Source organism: Gadus macrocephalus, chromosome 11, assembly GCF_031168955.1.
Source record: "Gadus macrocephalus chromosome 11, ASM3116895v1".
Classification (NCBI taxonomy): Eukaryota; Metazoa; Chordata; class Actinopteri; order Gadiformes; family Gadidae; genus Gadus; species Gadus macrocephalus.
The window spans coordinates 9,050,429-9,069,385 of record NC_082392.1 but is presented as its reverse complement, the minus strand read 5'-3'; the positions used below and the strand labels follow the sequence as shown (position 1 = coordinate 9,069,385).

At 43.9% G+C, this 18,957-nt stretch overlaps 2 protein-coding genes and 1 long non-coding RNA gene across 3 annotated transcripts; 1 reads left to right on the top strand and 2 right to left on the bottom strand.

Moving 5' to 3' along the window:
* Positions 1 to 382: 382 nt before the first annotated feature.
* Positions 383 to 10,171, top strand: flot1b (flotillin 1b). Its single transcript, XM_060064096.1, has 13 exons — positions 383 to 578; positions 1,271 to 1,325; positions 3,678 to 3,753; positions 4,750 to 4,840; positions 5,057 to 5,200; positions 5,387 to 5,506; positions 5,735 to 5,830; positions 6,005 to 6,157; positions 6,461 to 6,642; positions 6,886 to 6,931; positions 7,381 to 7,518; positions 8,283 to 8,447; positions 8,734 to 10,171. The coding sequence occupies exons 2-13, from the start codon at positions 1,283 to 1,285 to the stop codon at positions 8,761 to 8,763; spliced, it is 1,284 nt and encodes a 427-aa protein (XP_059920079.1). The 5' UTR covers positions 383 to 578; positions 1,271 to 1,282; the 3' UTR covers positions 8,764 to 10,171.
* LOC132467043 (uncharacterized) lies at positions 6,468 to 7,463 on the bottom strand. Its single transcript, XR_009527941.1, has 2 exons — positions 7,327 to 7,463; positions 6,468 to 6,697 (listed from the first exon to the last, which is right to left on the bottom strand). It is a non-coding gene; the product is annotated as an uncharacterized LOC132467043 (long non-coding RNA).
* A 1,640-nt stretch (positions 10,172 to 11,811) lies between the features above and the next one.
* On the bottom strand, positions 11,812 to 16,272 carry tubb5 (tubulin, beta 5). The gene is made up of 5 exons (XM_060064095.1): positions 16,113 to 16,272; positions 13,865 to 13,973; positions 13,603 to 13,713; positions 13,243 to 13,487; positions 11,812 to 13,163 (listed from the first exon to the last, which is right to left on the bottom strand). The coding sequence occupies exons 1-5, from the start codon at positions 16,167 to 16,169 to the stop codon at positions 12,351 to 12,353; spliced, it is 1,335 nt and encodes a 444-aa protein (XP_059920078.1). The 5' UTR covers positions 16,170 to 16,272; the 3' UTR covers positions 11,812 to 12,350.
* Between the last annotated feature and the right edge of the window lie 2,685 nt (positions 16,273 to 18,957).

Sequence of the window (18,957 nt, the reverse complement as noted above, 5' to 3'; positions counted from 1 at the left end):
ACCATATAAAACATATAGGCCTATGGCGTTGCCGTGTTCCCAAAAAAGTTGGCATGGGAGAGCTACATACAATTTCAAAAACGAATGTTTTGTGTGACGTTAGTCGACCAGAACACCAATAACCATTTATTATTCATTTTATTGTTGTTATTGTTGTTGTTGTGATGCGGATATAACTTGTTAATGAATTGATAAGAAACAATATGGTTGGCCATGAAGATGGTGAAATATCTTTAGCCTGTATTGAATGTTTTATCATTTTATATGAACAGACCAGCTTTTGTCGGCCTATAGTTTTAATCAATTGAAGAAAATAATACAAGAGAGAAAGGAATATCGACAGCAGGAAAATATTCAAAATACAACACGAGCTGTGGTGGTGCAGTACCGATACCCACCACCAGATGGAGACAGATGCGCCGCTGTTTGAGGGGGATGTCGGCACAGTCCGTAGCGTCGCATTGTTGCCATTCCAGTGATTCGTGAAGTGTAGATCGCTGAAATAGGTCTCTGGTTCGATATCAATCAAAGGATATTGCATTCACGCACACCTTCTTTTATTCAGACATACAACTGAGGTAAGTTTTGCAAAATGCTGAGTTTGCTTGGTTCAAATGCTAGTGGCAGAAACAGCAGTAAAACTGGGTGTGTTTGTTTGTCACTGGTCCCATTAAGTGTAGCTTAGTTAGCCAGTTAGCTTGTTGCCGATTGAATCAATCTTATTGTAACGTTTAACTGCATATATGAGTACTTCTCGTAGTATACCGCTGAAAATGTTAGTTAGGACATATAGGATCTCGACTTTGTTAGTCAGCCTGATGTGTGTTAGTAAACCGAGCTTTCTAGCGTTAGGTCGAGGTGTGTGTTGATTCTGGTTGAAGGATATGTGGGCCTAGATGAACATTACGCTCGCCAGCTAATCCATGTCGAGTCAGATGATTGACAAACGCATATGTCCCCCTCCCCTGACCGCTTCATTAATATATATAAACATGTCCAGATGTCTTGGTGTTTAGTTTGAGGTCATGGAGAGAAGGCCTCTGTCCTCCTATACTCTGTGTCTATCTTTATTTAAACATGATGCTGATCATGAAATAACGTTACAATTTATAATTAGAGTGAAGTACTCAATAATAAATATATTAATGTCTTTCATCAACATTTACAATCACACGATACACATCATATTGTATAATTGTTATTATACATATATATTGTTTACTACAGGCCTATTTTTGCGAATATTAATGTTTCTTTATTTTAACCCTAGACGACCTTCAAGATGTTCTACACCTGTGGTCCAAATGAAGCCATGGTGGTCTCCGGTAAGACATGAGTTTTTTTTTAATAAAGAATTGGACTGTAATGTGTCAAAAGTGTTGTAATGTGATTATCAAATCAAAGAAAGTTTAGGTCGGATTGAGTAACTTAACCAACAATTATCCACGTGACATTTTGTACGCCACAAACCAATCGTCACTTTCTGTGTCACGGGTCTTGCACTGATACTGCGCGTCTGGGGTTTGTTTATGGTGCAACTAGAGATAGACCAATATGGTTTTTTCAGAGCCGATACTGATTATTAGTAGTCGAGGGGGGCGATAACCGATATTTGGAGCCGATATTAATTTACAGAAAAAGGGATAATATTGGTGTCAACATTTTGAATAATACTAACTCCAACACTTAACTTCATTTGAAAGCCTTTAAGCATATGTTTAATAACCACAACAGCTTATCAGATTTGCAACATAACACAATTTAGACAAATAAATGTCTCCCTAAAATTTTCCTGAACTGAAATGATAATCTTTTACTTATCTTTCTTTTAGGTTCAAACAAAAAGAAAAACTGCAGGTTGTTCTTATGAAGTTAACTGTAAATTTAAATAAATAGTTCCCTAGTTAAACAGCCATTATTGTTGGCAGTTTTCTCTCAGACAGACGGTGCTTTGCTGTCAGTTCCTCATGTGGCTGACACACACACACACACACACACACACACACACACACACACACACACACACACACACACACACACACACACACACACACACACTATTCTCTAGCCATCCCCTAATCGTGCTTCCCTGTAATAAAACAAACTGAATTTTACTCTCTCTCACACACAAACACTCTTCTTACTTTTATCACTGACTGTTTCCCTATCAATATTATCAGCAACCTTGTTTCAGGTGATTAAACAGTTTAAAAACACTAAATAGTAGGGCTGTAACGATACGCGTATCGAAACCGAAATCGCGACACTCAAAGCCACAAACCTGTCTTGCGGTGCCAGATGGCAGAAGCACGACACACCATTTCTAACACCGCTCCTCTTATCGATGCCGTAAGTCTGCAACGAGATGCTCTCTCTGTGATGAAAGCTCTCCTATGCCACTGAGGATTGCATTTCTCCACAGCCTGCGAAGTCCTCATATGCGATATGAACGACATTTATCCAGAGTGGTCCAAGCGCGCAAAAATAGCCTGTGTGACCCCTGTCTCTAGTGTTTTGTGTGCTTTGACCGGCAGTTGGTCTGCTTATAGGTCGGAATTAAGCCTAATCAGAAGTTCTGATGCATTAGTTCAAATTTGGGTTTACGAATGCACACATTTTGGGCATGTTCTCAGATTATGAAACACGGGTGTGCGAATGTGTTTTGCACCAACTGCGCTGCAATGATTGTAGCAAAAGGATTTGTGCACCTGTAACACAGATTTGCGTACTCGTAGACCCTATTTTGTGTTTACAATGGTAGAAAAAATATTTACGACTACAAATGTAATGTTACACATTTGTGACTTTAGAGTACACATGCTAAATAAATATATACGACTTCAAAATTACTGTGACTTTAGTGTACGCATTCAAATTCTGCAGTTACAGGTGCTAAAGACTTTTGCTACAATAATACCTTCATGCTAATCAGCCTTAGCCTTAAAGCGGCAATAGTGCATTGTAAATGCACGTCCTCTGAAGTGCTTGTTTTCGCAACTGATTGTAACAGATTGATAACCCTACCCATTATGGAAAGGATCTCTATTGAAAAGTTCCACTTTGTTATTTACCTTTGCTTAATCCGGTCTGCTGATCATTGTGCCTAACCAAGCCTAGCTCAAGGTGAATACTCGCTCGCCAGTGTTGAGTTTTTGCAAAACGACTACTTTGGTAATGTGAGTGAGAAAAAGGAACGCTGGCCAGAGTTTGTTGTTTGTCTACAGAAAGCATAGCTCAGTGTTGTCGATTTGGGTTGAGGAGAGTTTGGATTGTTATGACAATAGGCCATATTTCAGCTCCATGAGAGAGAGACTTGATTAGGACAATAACAGACCGCATCAAGCAAAAGGTAAACCCTCTAGATGTATTTCTCTGTAGGGACACTCTGAGCTGGTCAGAGTCCAAAACAAGCCCCTTTGAGAGGGAAACAGACAAAATTATGGAACTAGGGTCCGGGTCTAAAAATCCCAAAGTGATCCTATTGATGAATTTGTTTGAAAACTATGTTTAGTTTTGAGTTGTTCTATTAGTGTTGAATTCACTAATGCGTCTTTACTAGCGTTTGTTTTGCATTGTTGATGATTTGATTTCCTCTGTTTTTCTTAACTCTTTCCAGGCTTTGGTCGTTTTGCATTGTTGATGATTTGATTTCCTCTGTTTTTCTTAACTCTGTCCAGGCTTTGGTCGTTCTCCACCTTTAATGATTGCCGGAGGCCGAGTGTTTGTCCTCCCCTGCATTCAGCAGATCCAGAGGTAGTAAAGCATTTCCCTAATTCCCCCTTTGTTTGCTATTTATGTTTTTGCTCGCTTTGGTACTGTGGACTGATGGTAGTTATAGTAGTTTGCAAAGCAAGGAGCAGTTTCCGGTCTGTTTCTTCCAAATAGACTGAAAAAATCAATACTTTATTTGTGGGCTAACGGAGGACTCCCAAAAAAAACACAGTCCTTCCCTGATATCCTGCGCCCATTTTGTGTTTGAGTGGTTAATCCTGCAAGCTCTCCCGTTATTTTTCTCTTTAATCCATCACAAACAACAGTATATCCAAACACATGACAAGGGCGGGGCTATCAGTTAACTCAAATCATTACCTTTGATTCCCTTTGGGTTTCTGTTAATCAAAAACCCAATCACATACTGCCTACACACTCTTGAGGTTGAACCATTGGCGGGTTGTGATACCTAGGTAAGATGGGTCCCCAGACCTGTTGGTCTGAGGGGGAACTCTTGTTGGACTGCAAGACAAAAAAAGGGCTATAGGGTGCTAATACCAACCTCAGTGGCTCCATTAATCAATTACTTCATGAACATTAGGGGGTTAGAGACAGAGGTCCGGCAGGGAGGAGGATGAGCAAAGAATGATGGTGAATCCACATAAATGGTTTGATCAACTCCCCAAGAGTAGTGGGGGGGGAATAGAGACAGATGTTTGGCAGGTAGGTGGAAATAAAAACAGGATGAAGGGGAATCATATTTGCTGTCTGATAAACTAGAAGTGGGGGTCAGAGACGGGGATCTTGCAGGGACGGTTGTGAGGGCAGGGTGACGGAGTCATCATATTAACAATTTGATCAGTCAATGGTGGGGGTCAGAGACAGGGCTCTGGCAGGGAGAGGGATAAGAAACAGAATGAGGCGATTCCATATCTTACTGTTAAGCGATTAATACATACCTCAACATGGTTGAAAGGTTTTTGCTGCTTTCAATGTTCCTTGTGAATAACACTGTTGTCGTCCTTTCCATCTCCTTAGGATCACCCTGAACACCCTGACCCTGAATGTGAAGAGTGACAAGGTCTACACTCGCCATGGTGTCCCCATCTCTGTCACCGGCATCGCTCAGGTACACAACATGTATTTTTTTTTAATTCATTTTAATTCATGTCAAGTTCAATTTCGGATTCCATTTTGGGTCTCCAATCGAAATCTTGTTTTATATGAACTGTATTAGAATGTACAACCCAATCCTACGGCTTCTGTCACCAGCTCTTATGTCATCTTTTGTAAATACCTTCAATCAATAATAATCACTAATCACATGATTTTTCTCCACCGTCAGGTGAAGATCCAAGGTCAGAACAAGGAGATGCTGGCCACGGCCTGCCAGATGTTCATGGGCAAGTCTGAGGGTGAGATCGCCAACATCGCCCTGGAGACGCTGGAGGGGCACCAGAGAGCCATCATCGCCCACCTGACGGTTGAGGTGGGCGTTCTGATCACGGCTGGAAACAAACAAACAATAACAAACGCAAACGATGAATCAAATCATCTCGACACAAACGCCGCCACTCCAGCGTCCTGAAGGGAGTGGGGTTTACTCTGAGGGACACCTAGCTGTCACGGTTACATGATCACTGTCTGATGCTCTGATGCGTTGTCCCTGGTGTAGGAGATCTACCAGGACCGGAAGAAGTTCTCCGAGCAGGTGTTCAAGGTGGCCTCCTCCGACCTGGTCAACATGGGCATCGGGGTGGTCAGCTACACGCTCAAAGACGTCCACGACGACCAGGTACAACCGGAGTCACATAGTGAAGGTTCTGAGGAGCAATTCATTTTAAATCCCAGTGCTCTATTGTTATCCGGTAGCCACACTATCTCTTTCTCGGACATTTATAAATGCTTCATAGCCTCAGGAAATGGGCGGGTTGGAGTATGTCTGTCTGTGGATAGGCTCCTAGAAGCCTTCCTCCCTGGTGTGTGGTCTACCACTGACTCCGTGCTTTGTCTCCCCTCCCAGGACTACCTCCACTCCCTGGGTAAAGCCAGGACAGCGCAGGTGCAGAAGGATGCCAGGATTGGAGAGGCTCAGTACAAACGCGATGCTGTCATCAGGGTAAAATGTTTTATCCCCTTTCCATATTTGGTTCACTTGTTTCTGCTCTTCAACTTTAAATTTTTTATGCGTATGGAAGGACAATTTGGGATATTTACAATTGACCTAACAGCAGAAATAGGATATTGCCTTATTTCCTCATTCCACTGACGCCCCGTGTCTCTCCATGTGCAGGAGGCCCACGCCATGCAGGAGAAGGTGTCTGCCCAGTACAAGAACGAGATCGAGATGGCCAAGGCCCAGAGAGACTATGAGCTGAAGAAGGCCGCTTACGATGTGGAGGTCAACACCAAGAAGGCTGAGTCAGAGATGGCTTATCAGCTTCAGGTACGTGCGTCCGGGGCTGGGGATAAAGTGGGTCACGGGTTATTAAGGGTCAAACACTTCAAGAAACATACAAAACAATTCTGTTTTAAGACTGAGATGGGGGAATACTGTATTTAAGAATAACCATAAACCCATTGAAATGTTAATTATAACACTCTTTTGACATGGCAATGAGAATTTATTTATTATCACGCAGTGAAGTTCCTAGGCCAAAAGTAGCGCCTAAAGTGGGCAGGAAAAACGGGTAGAAACTATGTCTTCTGAGACTGACCCTGCGCCTGCCCCCCCACCACGCCACCACAGGTGGCCAAGACCAAGCAGCGCATCGAGGAGGAGAAGATGCAGGTGAAGGTGGTGGAGCGCTCGCAGCAGATCCTGCTGCAGGAGCAGGAGATCACCCGCCGCGAGATGGAGCTAGAGGCCACCGTCAAGAAGCCCGCCGACGCCGAGAGATACCGCCTGGAGAAGCTGGCCGAGGCCAACCGGTGAGCGGCCTCAGTGTTCACAACCCCCTGGGCTTCAGTCGGGTTACTCGTACTCCTTTGGAAGAACATCGTACATTTACGTGTCGACCCAAACAAAGCTCTTCTATTGAGAGAACACTAGGGTAGAAGAGTCAGGAGATTTTTGCTAGGAACAGAACCCTCAGGGCAGTGACGTAGGAGCAGGCTGTTATAAGTACAAGTGGTGGACGTTATAGAAGCTCACTCCCGTCTCTCTCCTCCCAGTCTGCAGCTGATCATGGAGGCCGAGGCTGAGGCTGAATCCATCAGGGTGAGTGCTGCATAATTCTTCCCTCTCTTCCTGTCTTCCTCCACTCAGTCCCTGCTCCTTGCCCTCCCCTTATACTACCCATCCCCCACTTCTCTCCACTGTTTTCTGTTAAGAACCAGTCATGCGGTTCCAGCATCTGCAAGATGGCCTCCTGCATGCATTTAGTCTATGCAGATTTAGTCAAATCAATAAAGCCTTTGAATCTCAAGGCCCCCCTGCCTGCTAATTTGACCCAGTTTTATCGTCATTTTACAGCGTCTTTGTCTTGTTCTTTCCGTTGTGCGGTAGCTTTTGGTGAACATTTCCAAGCTTGAGAATAACACAGGTTTTCTTCTCTCACTTCCTCACTCAAAGCCCTCATGCTACCCGTGTCTGTGGGCGCCGCTCACACTCACCGAGGCTATGTAATCAGTCCTAATGTGCACTCCCGTGTGTCTGTGGCTGTCCAGATGAAGGGCGAGGCGGAGGCGTTTGCCCTGGAGGCGAAGGGTCGGGCGGAGGCTGAGCAGATGACCAAGAAGGCGGAGGCCTTCACCCAATACAAGGAGGGGGCCATGGTGGACATGCTGCTGGAGAAGCTGCCCCTGGTCCGTCCACTTCTCAGACCTCTGACATTCACAAGACTCAGCCGTTTATATACCAGACAGACATGACTATGCTTTAGATACCGTAATTATGCTAATACAGACCGTATCATTCATTAGACAGACTTGCCAACAACTAGGGCTTGAAAAAAACCAACCTGTATATAGGCCGCACCTAGGCTGCAGTAACAGAAGATAAATATTATTATTTCAAGTGCTTTGCATTGAAGAGCTGCTGCTCAAATCAATGAATCCTTAAAGTATTTTTGATAGTGTGATGTCTATATCTAAGGATCTCTTTGTGATTAGCATGTTAGTTTCAAAGGATGAATTGCAGGGCTCAGTACTGCAACTATTTATCATGTTGATACAAATAAATCTTTACCTGGGTTTCATCGGTGCCCGTGAAAAATAATAATTAGTTTCACCCCAAACAATGCAGCCTAGGCATGGCGATGCGCCACCATGTAATGTTCTAAATAGGGCTGTAGGGACCAAGACATTTCATTTCTGAAACTGTTGAATTGGTTAAAACTAGTTTTATGAAATGGCGTCTTAAAAGGCCACACTGCACACATTCACATAGGTGTTGTGTGGGGGAAGTCTGTGTCTAGGACTGACTTTTTATTAAAATATTTGATTTAAAACCGGTTTGCACCAGAAATTGTAATCCTCATAAAACGCGTTGAGCGTGCTTATTATTGCGGGTAATGTGTGGCATTACATCGGCTGTGGAGGGCTTCACGACCCGTCTCTCCTCCCCCCAGATGGCAGAGGAGATCGCCAGGCCGCTGGCCGCCGCCCATAAGATCACCATGATCTCTAGCGGCAACGGAGAGGTGGGCGCGGCCAAGCTAACGGGAGAGGTGCTTGACATCATGACCCGCCTGCCCGCCACTGTTGAGAAGCTCACTGGCGTCAACATTTCACAGGTAGGTGTGTGTGTGTGTGGGGGGGTTATTATTGTTCTAGAGACATGGACATTGGACTTGTTTTTTACATATCCGATTTCAGGCCTGTAGGTGACATGAATATAGACTTAAGCATTTAGATATTGTTTGTACTTTTCTCCGTTGTATGAGTGCTCCATAAGACTGAATGGTGGGGGAAACAAAAACATGCTTTATATTAAGTCTTAAACCGGACAAGATATTTACAAAGGAGACGTCCTGTGACGTCCAGTGTTCTATCCGTGCTCACTGCTGGTCTCCTCCCCAGGTCACTGGAGGGCCCATCCGTAAGCGCTAGGAGCACGGGAGCCATGGGAGTCCCTCAGTGCCTTCCAACGCTGTTACGCGGACGCGGCTGCGAGGTCACGGCCCTCTCTGTCTGCATCCGTCCGTCTCTCTTCTCCGTGAGCACCCCCTCGGTGCCTCCGTAGTGTATAACAACAAGCATGTGAATTAGTTTTTATTGTATGATTGTTTTTTTTTTCCCCCATCATGAAATATATTCCGTTCAAGTTCAGCTGCATTCATACCCTGCACTGGTTCGTTGTTGCTATGGTAACGTCCTCTGCTGCGAACGGACTCGGATCAGATGGAGTACACTCTGCTGTGGGAAACATTCGTATTTAAATGACATTTTTACTCTTCCACTCTATTTTTCTACTTTGTTATGACACTTTGTTTCACAGAAATCAGGGTTGCGTACAGAAGATGGGGCCATTTTAATTTTGTTTAGTGTTAGTGCACGTTTTATCAGTTGTATATTATTACTCAAACTGACTGGATTTGCCTTAATTTAGGCATAGCTGGTCACGCATCATACATCTATATATACATATATTTAACACGTTTTTCTTTCTCTACTGTTACCTTTTTTTAAACCATTAATCTATGTTACCCACTAGGGTTGGGACAGGCTAAGTCTCAATTTATTACACGTCGGAGTGTGTAGTGCCTTGCTTATTAACTACAGATCCAAAACTCATACAAGCCATAATTGAAACGGAGGGTTTATTTACGTTCAAGTTTGAAGGGGAAAGAATGTGTTTGTGGTGAAAACCAGCGTAGGTTTATTTGCTTTTAGCGATGACATCGCTAGTGATAGGTAATGGAAATGGGTGGTGAACGCATGTTAAGGAACTATTTGATCTAACCCGCTATAGATTTGACGCCAGTAAAACAATGCAATCTATCCCTTTATTGCTAAGTTTAAACTGTTAAATCTATCACTATACTTAGGCAGGAAATATCAGTAGTATGTGGATAATGGATCAAGGATATATCTAGAGTAGGTCATTGTGTTTACTGACAGTTTGATATCATAGATTGTTATATTCTTTTCATTTTTGTATACCAATTCCAAAGTTTCCAAGCCTATGCATTTCTCCAAGTGCCTAAACAGGTTGAATTAAAACCACTCCACCCAACCTCCATCCACATGATCTTATATTAACCCTTTGAATCAATGTTTGTCTGGTAATCAAACAAACAGCATGACCGTGGCTGTAGATCAAAGCCAAATCTATTCTGAAACCTCTACCTTTTCAAGACTTAACACCCTTTTACAGTAAATGACCTGTGTTGATGTTAAGTTGCCAATGTTGTGATTTAGCAAGAGTTGTGTTAACGTCTTGTATGCTAGATTTTATAACTACTCAAATGTTATGAATATGAAAAATAGACAATAAAGTATGATTTATTGCCTGGGAGCCGTTTTGGTGATATTTGTTCTTGATTAGTACAATTGATTTATTGTAAGAGATGTGTTCCACATCCTCATAAAAAGTGCTGTTAAGTATTAATTGAATGAATAAAATGGGCATTTCACATGCCACAATAAGCCTATGTAAATTGGGGATATAAGGTTGTGTATATCTCACAGATATAGTTGATCTAGATAGATATACCTTATTGAGGTGCTTTATAGTGACCCACGGCATTAAGGGCCTCAAACTTTCACGTAAGGGTTGTAAAGTTATAAAGAATTGCACAATAATATAATTTTAACTAGACTTCTACTGGGATGCGTTGCTGCGCATGTGCAGTTTGACTGAATATGTTGCATACTATTACCTTTGTAAAACAAGTGCTGGCTTTGTGGCTCAAAGTTGAAGTATGTTTTCTAGAGCAGATGGGTAGCAGAACAAATGAACAACTCTTAATTACAGTAAAACACAGCTGTGTGCACTTGGTAAATCAATTCGAGCTCTATCAAGTGGACTCTTCATACATGTAAACATGTTTAGAACGGGACCACTGACAATCCAAGTCTGAAGTGATAGACTATAAACCTCGGTTTCTTCACCCAGTTTTATATATCAATGGTTTCGTTCAGGTGATGGCCGTCAATTTAATCAGAAGGCCAAGGAACCACATTCCTTTCATAAACCACATTGCTCATTATCGATTGCCCATGAACAGTAGCCTTCTCGTTGTGATTGGCTGTCTGTCTACCTAACTTCCCGCCACGAGGCCAGGCAGACCCGTTTCCTTCCCTGCTGTAATGATGCGCAAAATTGCGCAGCTACATGTACTTTACACTGAGATGATCAGTACTGTTTATTATTCTAGACCATGTTCCATAGTCAGGATTTGTCATCCCACAATCTGTTTATCCCAACGCTCAATTATGTAAATATATTAACGTTACATACCAGGATTGTGTAATGATCCACTGAGCAACATTGTGAGACGCGAAATGGAGTCTGATGCCCCCTCAGGGTTGCGCCTGCAGCATACGTGTTGACTGAATCTTCAGACTCTAGAGCAGTCATTCGAGCTGTGCGTAACAGCTCAGCGATCAAGTTCGATTTCAAACTAGAGGAAAGGTGACGACTGATTATAGCAGGCCCAAATACGACTTAAATGTTAAAGTGTGTTTGAATACCTAGCTGACCACATGAAGCAGGGGGAAAGTTATGCAGGAGTGTGAAGCACATACCATTGCTGTGTCGCTACGTGTTGTTTAATCGTGCCTTTTAGGATAGCTTTCTTACAGATCCGAACTAGGTTGCACTAACACTTCATATTTCTAAAGGTACGTGATCGGGTTATCTATGGTATACCCAGGTATTTGAGAAGAGGAACAAACTGCCTGGACACAGGGAGCCTTAGGCCATCCAAGATTCTGGAGAAAACCGTAAACCCAAATCCTCCCGCCATTTTTGGCTTGACTGATCTTGCTCAACTAGAAGCACGACACTCCTTTTTTTACACTCGAGCAGACGCATAACCTTTTGATGATAAGATTTGAGTCACTTTTTCTGTGTCAACTTACCACAGTAAGAGGTTTGGCCTTCGCCCATTATCAGCATGTCAATCAAAGAATATATACACAAGGAAAATGTAATAAGTTAAACTTAAAAAGTATTTTATTTTGGCCTCATTAAACACTTGCACATTAAGCCTTTAGGACCCCCAAGTTGCACTTACAAATGATTCTTTCTGAGATGTCATAAATCATGTACTTTAAACTTAATTATATATGCTTGCCACATACAATAGGGGACTTGGCAAGGGGTTGGTGATCAGACAGGACACTGGTAGAACTGGTAACTGTTGACGACATTGCCATACCAATGACATGTAAATGTTAAACATGGCATCCTTCTAACCAACATATTAACTACCTCATTGATGCACGAGCCATATACTCCAGTGGTGGAATGCTTCACTGTACCCTTCTTTGACAGGCAAATAGAGCTCTCCGGTTTACAGTGCACGAAAAAAAGAGAAACTTATTTTTTGCCAAATGTATTTGCAGTCAATTGCAAAGGATATCTAATGGGCTATAACAATTTCCTTTTCAACAACAATTCACTGAATTATTTATTCTACTTATGATGGCGGGACACTTGACACCTCCTTCCTCTGCTTGGCTCTCCGTGCTCAGCCGTCCTCTTCGGCCTCCTCGTCGAACTCGCCCTCCTCGTCGGCGGTGGCGTCCTGGTACTGCTGGTACTCGGACACCAGGTCGTTCATGTTGCTCTCCGCCTCCGTGAACTCCATCTCGTCCATGCCCTCGCCGGTGTACCAATGGAGGAAGGCCTTGCGGCGGAACATGGCAGTGAACTGCTCGGAGATGCGCTTGAACAGCTCCTGGATGGCGGTGCTGTTGCCGATGAAGGTTACGGCCATCTTGAGGCCACGGGGTGGGATGTCGCACACGGCCGTCTTCACGTTGTTGGGGATCCATTCCACGAAGTAGCTGCTGTTCTTGTTCTGCACGTTGAGCATCTGCTCGTCCACCTCCTTCATGGACATGCGTCCACGGAACACGGCGGCCACCGTCAGGTAGCGCCCGTGGCGGGGGTCGCACGCCGCCATCATGTTCTTGGCGTCGAACACCTGCTGGGTGAGCTCAGGCACGGTGAGGGCACGGTACTGCTGGCTGCCCCTGCTGGTGAGGGGGGCGAAGCCCGGCATGAAGAAGTGGAGACGGGGGAAAGGCACCATGTTGACGGCCAGCTTGCGGAGGTCAGCGTTGAGCTGGCCGGGGAAGCGGAGGCACGTGGTGACGCCGCTCATGGTGGCGGAGACCAGGTGGTTCAGGTCGCCGTAGGTGGGCGTGGTCAGCTTGAGCGTGCGGAAGCAGATGTCGTAGAGGGCTTCGTTGTCGATACAGAACGTCTCGTCTGTGTTCTCTACCAGCTGGTGGACCGACAGGGTGGCGTTGTAGGGCTCAACGACTGTGTCCGATACCTGGGGACCAACAGGGAGAACCTCAGTGCCTTACTCACTCCTACGAGGCCAATGCTCCACCAGATGTAAGCAGACCCACCTTTGGCGATGGAACAACACTGAAGGTGTTCATGATGCGGTCGGGGAACTCCTCACGGATCTTGCTGATGAGCAGGGTGCCCATGCCGGAACCGGTTCCTCCACCGAGGGAGTGGGTGAGCTGGAAGCCCTGCAGGCAGTCGCAGCTCTCCGCCTCCTTCCTCACCACATCCAGGACCGAGTCTACCAGCTCGGCTCCCTCCGTGTAGTGGCCCTTGGCCCAGTTGTTACCCGCCCCGCTCTGGCCTGAAGGAGGAAGGTTATCAGGAGGGTCATTACATTGTTAATCGAAATGTTCCGTGATGGTTGGTCAGGGTCACGATCAAACTGCAGGGAAGAATTTGCATTCATCCAAACATACCGAAAACAAAGTTGTCGGGCCTGAAGATCTGGCCGAAGGGTCCGGACCTCACAGAGTCCATAGTGCCAGGCTCCAAGTCCACAAGGATGGCCCTGGGCACATATTTACCTCCTAGAGAGATAGCGGGAACAAGGCATGTTAAGAAACAGCACTTCCTGCATTACGTTTATTTAAAGTAGTACATTTGAAATTTAAGTAAACTTAAGTGCACTATACACATGTTAACCACGCAGACAAATTGGGATCAATGCGGGCAACCTACCGGAGGCCTCATTGTAGTAAACGCTGATTCTGTCCAGCTGCAGGTCGCTGTCCCCATTGTAGCTTCCTGTGGGGTCGATTCCGTGCTCATCACTGATCACCTCCCAAAACTGGAAAGAAACGTGGAGAATATTCCATAACCATTAGTAATTCTGAAGGCATCTGCACAGGCCTTGTGGTTTCACTGGCAGCAGGACATGACCAGGGGAAAACTGTAGGGTGGTTTCACATATTTTGGTTCGAATGAGAATCACTGCGGTGTTGTCTTTGAAACCCCCAGGTTATTCACCCTTTAAAAAGACTGCATTTCTGGTTTTCCATTATGCAGTTCAAATGTCCTGATCATAATGCGTCTTTCAGACACAAAGGGACGCTTCTTCAGGGCCAACTGAAAGACTTTTATTTGTAGCCGGCAGTCATGCAACACTGAAGAGGCCGATTGTCTTTGGTTCCATAATCATGATGCAGTAGACTCTTTAAAAAACACTGTCTGGGTGTCTTGGGACTGTAGGTTGGCTGTTAATACGATTTTCTCCTTCGAGAAGGCGGGCCAAACTTTCAATGAAGGCGGCCATTTTAACCAGTACGTGTGCTCCTTTTCCCTTCACCCACCCCCCCCCGCCCGAATGCCTTCCCCTGGTTTTCCACAAAGAGCAGCTGGAAGCGAGGATTTGCTGTAATCTGGATAAGCAGGCAGATTTTTTATACAGCTCAGCCTTAGAGATTTAAGTAAATCTGATTCAAATAGGGAAATTTTTATATCAAAAACATATTAAGCAAAAAAAGACCTATTGACCCCAATCTTACAGAGACAAAAGCTCCAAGACATCTGTAGAAAAGAGTGAGAAGGGCGGACGGGGCGATGGGCAAAAGGACCATAGGCCATTGACACACAAGACAGATAGCCATCAGGAAGGGGCTGATGATAACCACAGTGAAAGAATGGGGACATGCCACACCCTGACCCTAATTTAATACAATGCAAGTCTGTCAATCACAAACCATGTAATGCCGCATCCCTGCATACAAGTAGTCCCAGGGGAGACCGAACCCATAGCTCTCCTGATACATGCACTGTACTCCCATTACCATACTGGACAAAGACCAGGGGACAATGAAAAGTTTTTTTTTTTTAATGCAACAGCTACTGCACTGGCTTGACATTGTCCTGGTTAATCATTTTTGAGATAATTAGTGGATTAGCTTCAGTGGGCCATATTAATATATGTAGCCGCTCCCCTGCCAAGAAATTGCAAATTAAGTCATGTCAGGGACCAGTGACATCACCACTGCGCATCAGCTGTTTCGTATCGCCCTCAAGACACAGCCTCCCTTCATATGGTTAAGGGGGATGGGAAAGATCGATTAGAAAGACAGGCTGTTCTATAGGACATAAAAAATCGATGTGCGCCTGGAACACGCATGTGTTCAAATTGATCTCGGTGTGTGCTGGGTGTCAGCTCTAGTCGGTCGTAGACTGTCCATTGAAAAAATTAAGCGGACATCAAGTTTTTTATAATTGATTAATTGAGCGGAATTACCGCCCAATTCATTTTGACTGCAAGGTTAATACAAGTTGGTGGATGGGCGTGGGATATTGTGTGCGGATTCCTGTAGAAAAGACTAGATTTTAAGAAGCTCCGATGCGAGAATGGGCGTTAATGCTATCAAATGCTTTTACATTGAAGATCACATGTCATTACGCGCTGTGGTGCAACGAGCCATTTTGAAAGAGAAAAGGCTCCAAGCCCCACCCAACTCCCGCTTCCTCTTTGCGCCCACGCACTCAAAGAAGTCGCTATGCTTTATTCTGCAGAATTATAGTCGGCCGAAGTGCGATATCGAACAGGAATTCATAAGAGGACACATAACCACGTTAATATATCCGAATTTACTGACACGGTCGGTCCATCGGTCGGATCAGTTCAAGACAAAGGCGCCAGAGTAGTGGTGCACGCCTTGAAGGGCCGTGAAGAACAGGCCGGTTTTATTTTTCAGACATTGTCTTGGAATCTGTTAAATCGTCCTCGTCGAGGCGAAGAATTAACCAAACCCTGATATACGTAGAGTACATTTATCTACACCAAATATAATACCGCAGTGGATTGCCACCAGACTGCATAATTCAAGTTTAAACGATCGGAAATAAATACTTAGTATCAGACATACAGGCCTACTTACCAACGTATATACAGAACCCTTACGACTTAAAACATCATAAAAAAAAAAACCTCTTTCTCGGTTCTTACCTTTGCGCCAATCTGGTTACCGCACTGGCCTGCTTGAAGGTGGACGATTTCCCTCATCCTGAAAGCGAAGTTTTAGTTGAGCAGGAGCAAACGTGTCTGTTACACCTCGAGGAGAGTGGAGTGAGAGACAATGAATTTATAAGTCTGGAGGCCGTCCAGCCGGGGAGGGGCGGGGCCTCATCAGGCATCTGCCCATGCGGACCAATCAACTGCTCCGCTCTCTTAACGTTGTTACATTCTTTTTTTATTTGCTCGTGTCATGTTTTTAGATTGTTCAATGGTTATATTCTTCTAACCTTCCATTTTTTGTTTCCAGGAAAGGAATTTAGAATTAAATGTTGCTTGGCCTCTTTGGCTTTGAACGGGGGTCCCCTCTCCGCCCCGGTGGCCGATTTATCCCTATCAGATCACCGTGAAAACCTCTGGAAGTATTCTCCCTTTACACGAATACAACTTCATTGTTGTCGATTGTCGTGCCTGAGACCGAACAGCATACTGTAAACCCGTTCCTTATTTTCATGGAGTAGCCTGCGGCGATTTAAGGAGTGTGTTCGGTAACGTCTCTAGGCCAACCCCTTTGCCCCTTCGTTGGATTTGTGTGCGCCATAATGCTGTCGTGTCTCCATCGCAGCAGTCTGTTGCTGTGGGCAGGCCAGGAGAATTTTCCGGGTGTATTCTATGTGGATCCTATTACCATCATTTATCACGTCTGGATTGCTGTATGCAATGTTTAAGTATAGTAGTCTTATTACTGCAATACCTGCTATTTTGTAGCTATGAATATAACCAACCAAATATATAGGCTTACAGTATGATGTCATCGCTGATCCTAGTTGTGTCTGTTACATTTGTGAGCATTCAATTGTGATTTGTAATACAAGGATTTAATTTATTGGAAAATATTTATTAAACATCTACAAAAATAGACAAAACAATTAATTAAAACTGCATTAAGGTTGCAAGCTTTCCTACAAAGACCCCAAAGTAAACAGAAAACATTTTCATATATTAATGAAGGAAATAATTCTGTCCTAAAAATATGTACACACCCATTAGAATTCAGCTTTGGAGAGAAAGGACAAAATCACAAACGGGCGAGGAGTTTCATACAGTAAATATAAAAACATTTATAGGCTCAGATGAGCTACAGTGTATCAGATACTGTATTCAAATGGCACAACCATTCACACTAAGTAAGTAAACAGGATTCAGCTGATAATCTCAATCTTTACTGCCATGTTTAGTTAGATAGCTATTGTACAGCCATAGATGATGTCACCACAGTCAGGTAATGTGTCAACATTTGTTTCATTCATAGCAGAGTACCATTCTATTCATAAAACATTCAAAACTTTCTCTCTCTATTGTTTTAATGAGGCGAGTTAAATTAAACTAAAATGTGTTTGTGATCAATGACATATTATCTTACATGAGCCCAGTTTAGTTAAAAAACATGTGTTTGTGATTAAAGATACAATATGAATGAATCAGTCTCAACACAGACCATATCTTATCCTCCCAAAATAGTATAAATGGTGCAAACCCACTTCCAAAATATGTTTTTTACATCCATTCGGGGTGGTAAAACCTCAGTATAGATAGTTTGAAAACAACCAAAGGCTGAAATGGTTAAAATACATTTACAATGCATTATGTTCACCCATTAGAAAGATTCTAAAATGAAGGCATGGGTGAGTTACCATTCATATTGACAGATAGACTGGACATATACAACCAATAATGATGAAACATACTCATCTTGGCCAGAGATACAGGATCTAAAGTGCAGCTGGTATTTTGGAATTTTACATTTATCCCGTTTCTGGGTCACAGACAGATAACAGAGACGATAACACGCATTCGTCAAGGCAACAGTCTGAATATGTTCTGTCGTGTCCGGTAGGGGGCAGCATTGTCTTCCTCCATCGTGAAGCCCTTCTCCTGTTGTCTGATGTGACAATCTCATGTTTGCAAGTAGTATTCGTCGTTCTGCTCGTTTTAGTTTCTCTAGTCCATATGGCTCGACGGAGATATATCCTTTCCATGTTTGTGTGCTTTGACGGAGACGGGGCTGTGGTTAAGTGTTTCCCATAATCCTATAAGGGAACTGTGTCTGCTATACTGCTACATTGATGTTCCGATAGTTTGACCGACTGCCATTTTTGGGTGCAGTTAAAGCAGTGGGTAGAATGAGAGTTCTATAGCACTCTGTATAGAGTAAAGGGCTATTGGCTAAAGGATACCAAATCAATGTGGCTTTAAAGAGCCGTCTTAGTCCTTGTGTGTGGAAACATGTCCTACACTGGAGGTCGTTCTAGAGCCTTCTCTGTCCGGACAGTGGACGGTGCTTCATACTGGACAGGGCATATAATACACTGATTTACTTAGGAAGTAGATAAATGTAGATATCAAGACAAGAAACATGTCAGGGCATTTTTTTTACGAGAGCATCATAAAGTGTCTGTCTGTCTGTCTGTCTGTCTGTCTGTCTGTCTGTCTGTCTGTCTTTGTGATCAGGTTCAATACCCAGGTCTACAGCGGCAGCCACCCTTCACCAACCAAAACATGTTAAAAGCAGAGCTGTTCGGCGGGTATATCTACGACAAGGTTAATCTGGTACTCAACCTAACAAATAAGAGTCTAGGCTGGGAGCTACTTCCCCGCAGCCTCTGCCATAATACGTGATATGAAACCTACAGCAGCGTTCAGCATTAGTCACACACAAGCCCAGCTAAAGATCATCTCCCAGTTAGTTTCTCCCACCACCAACAACACGGTCACCACCACCACACACGTGTAACGCGTAATTAGCAACGAAACACTAATAAACAAGAGGGGGGGGGGG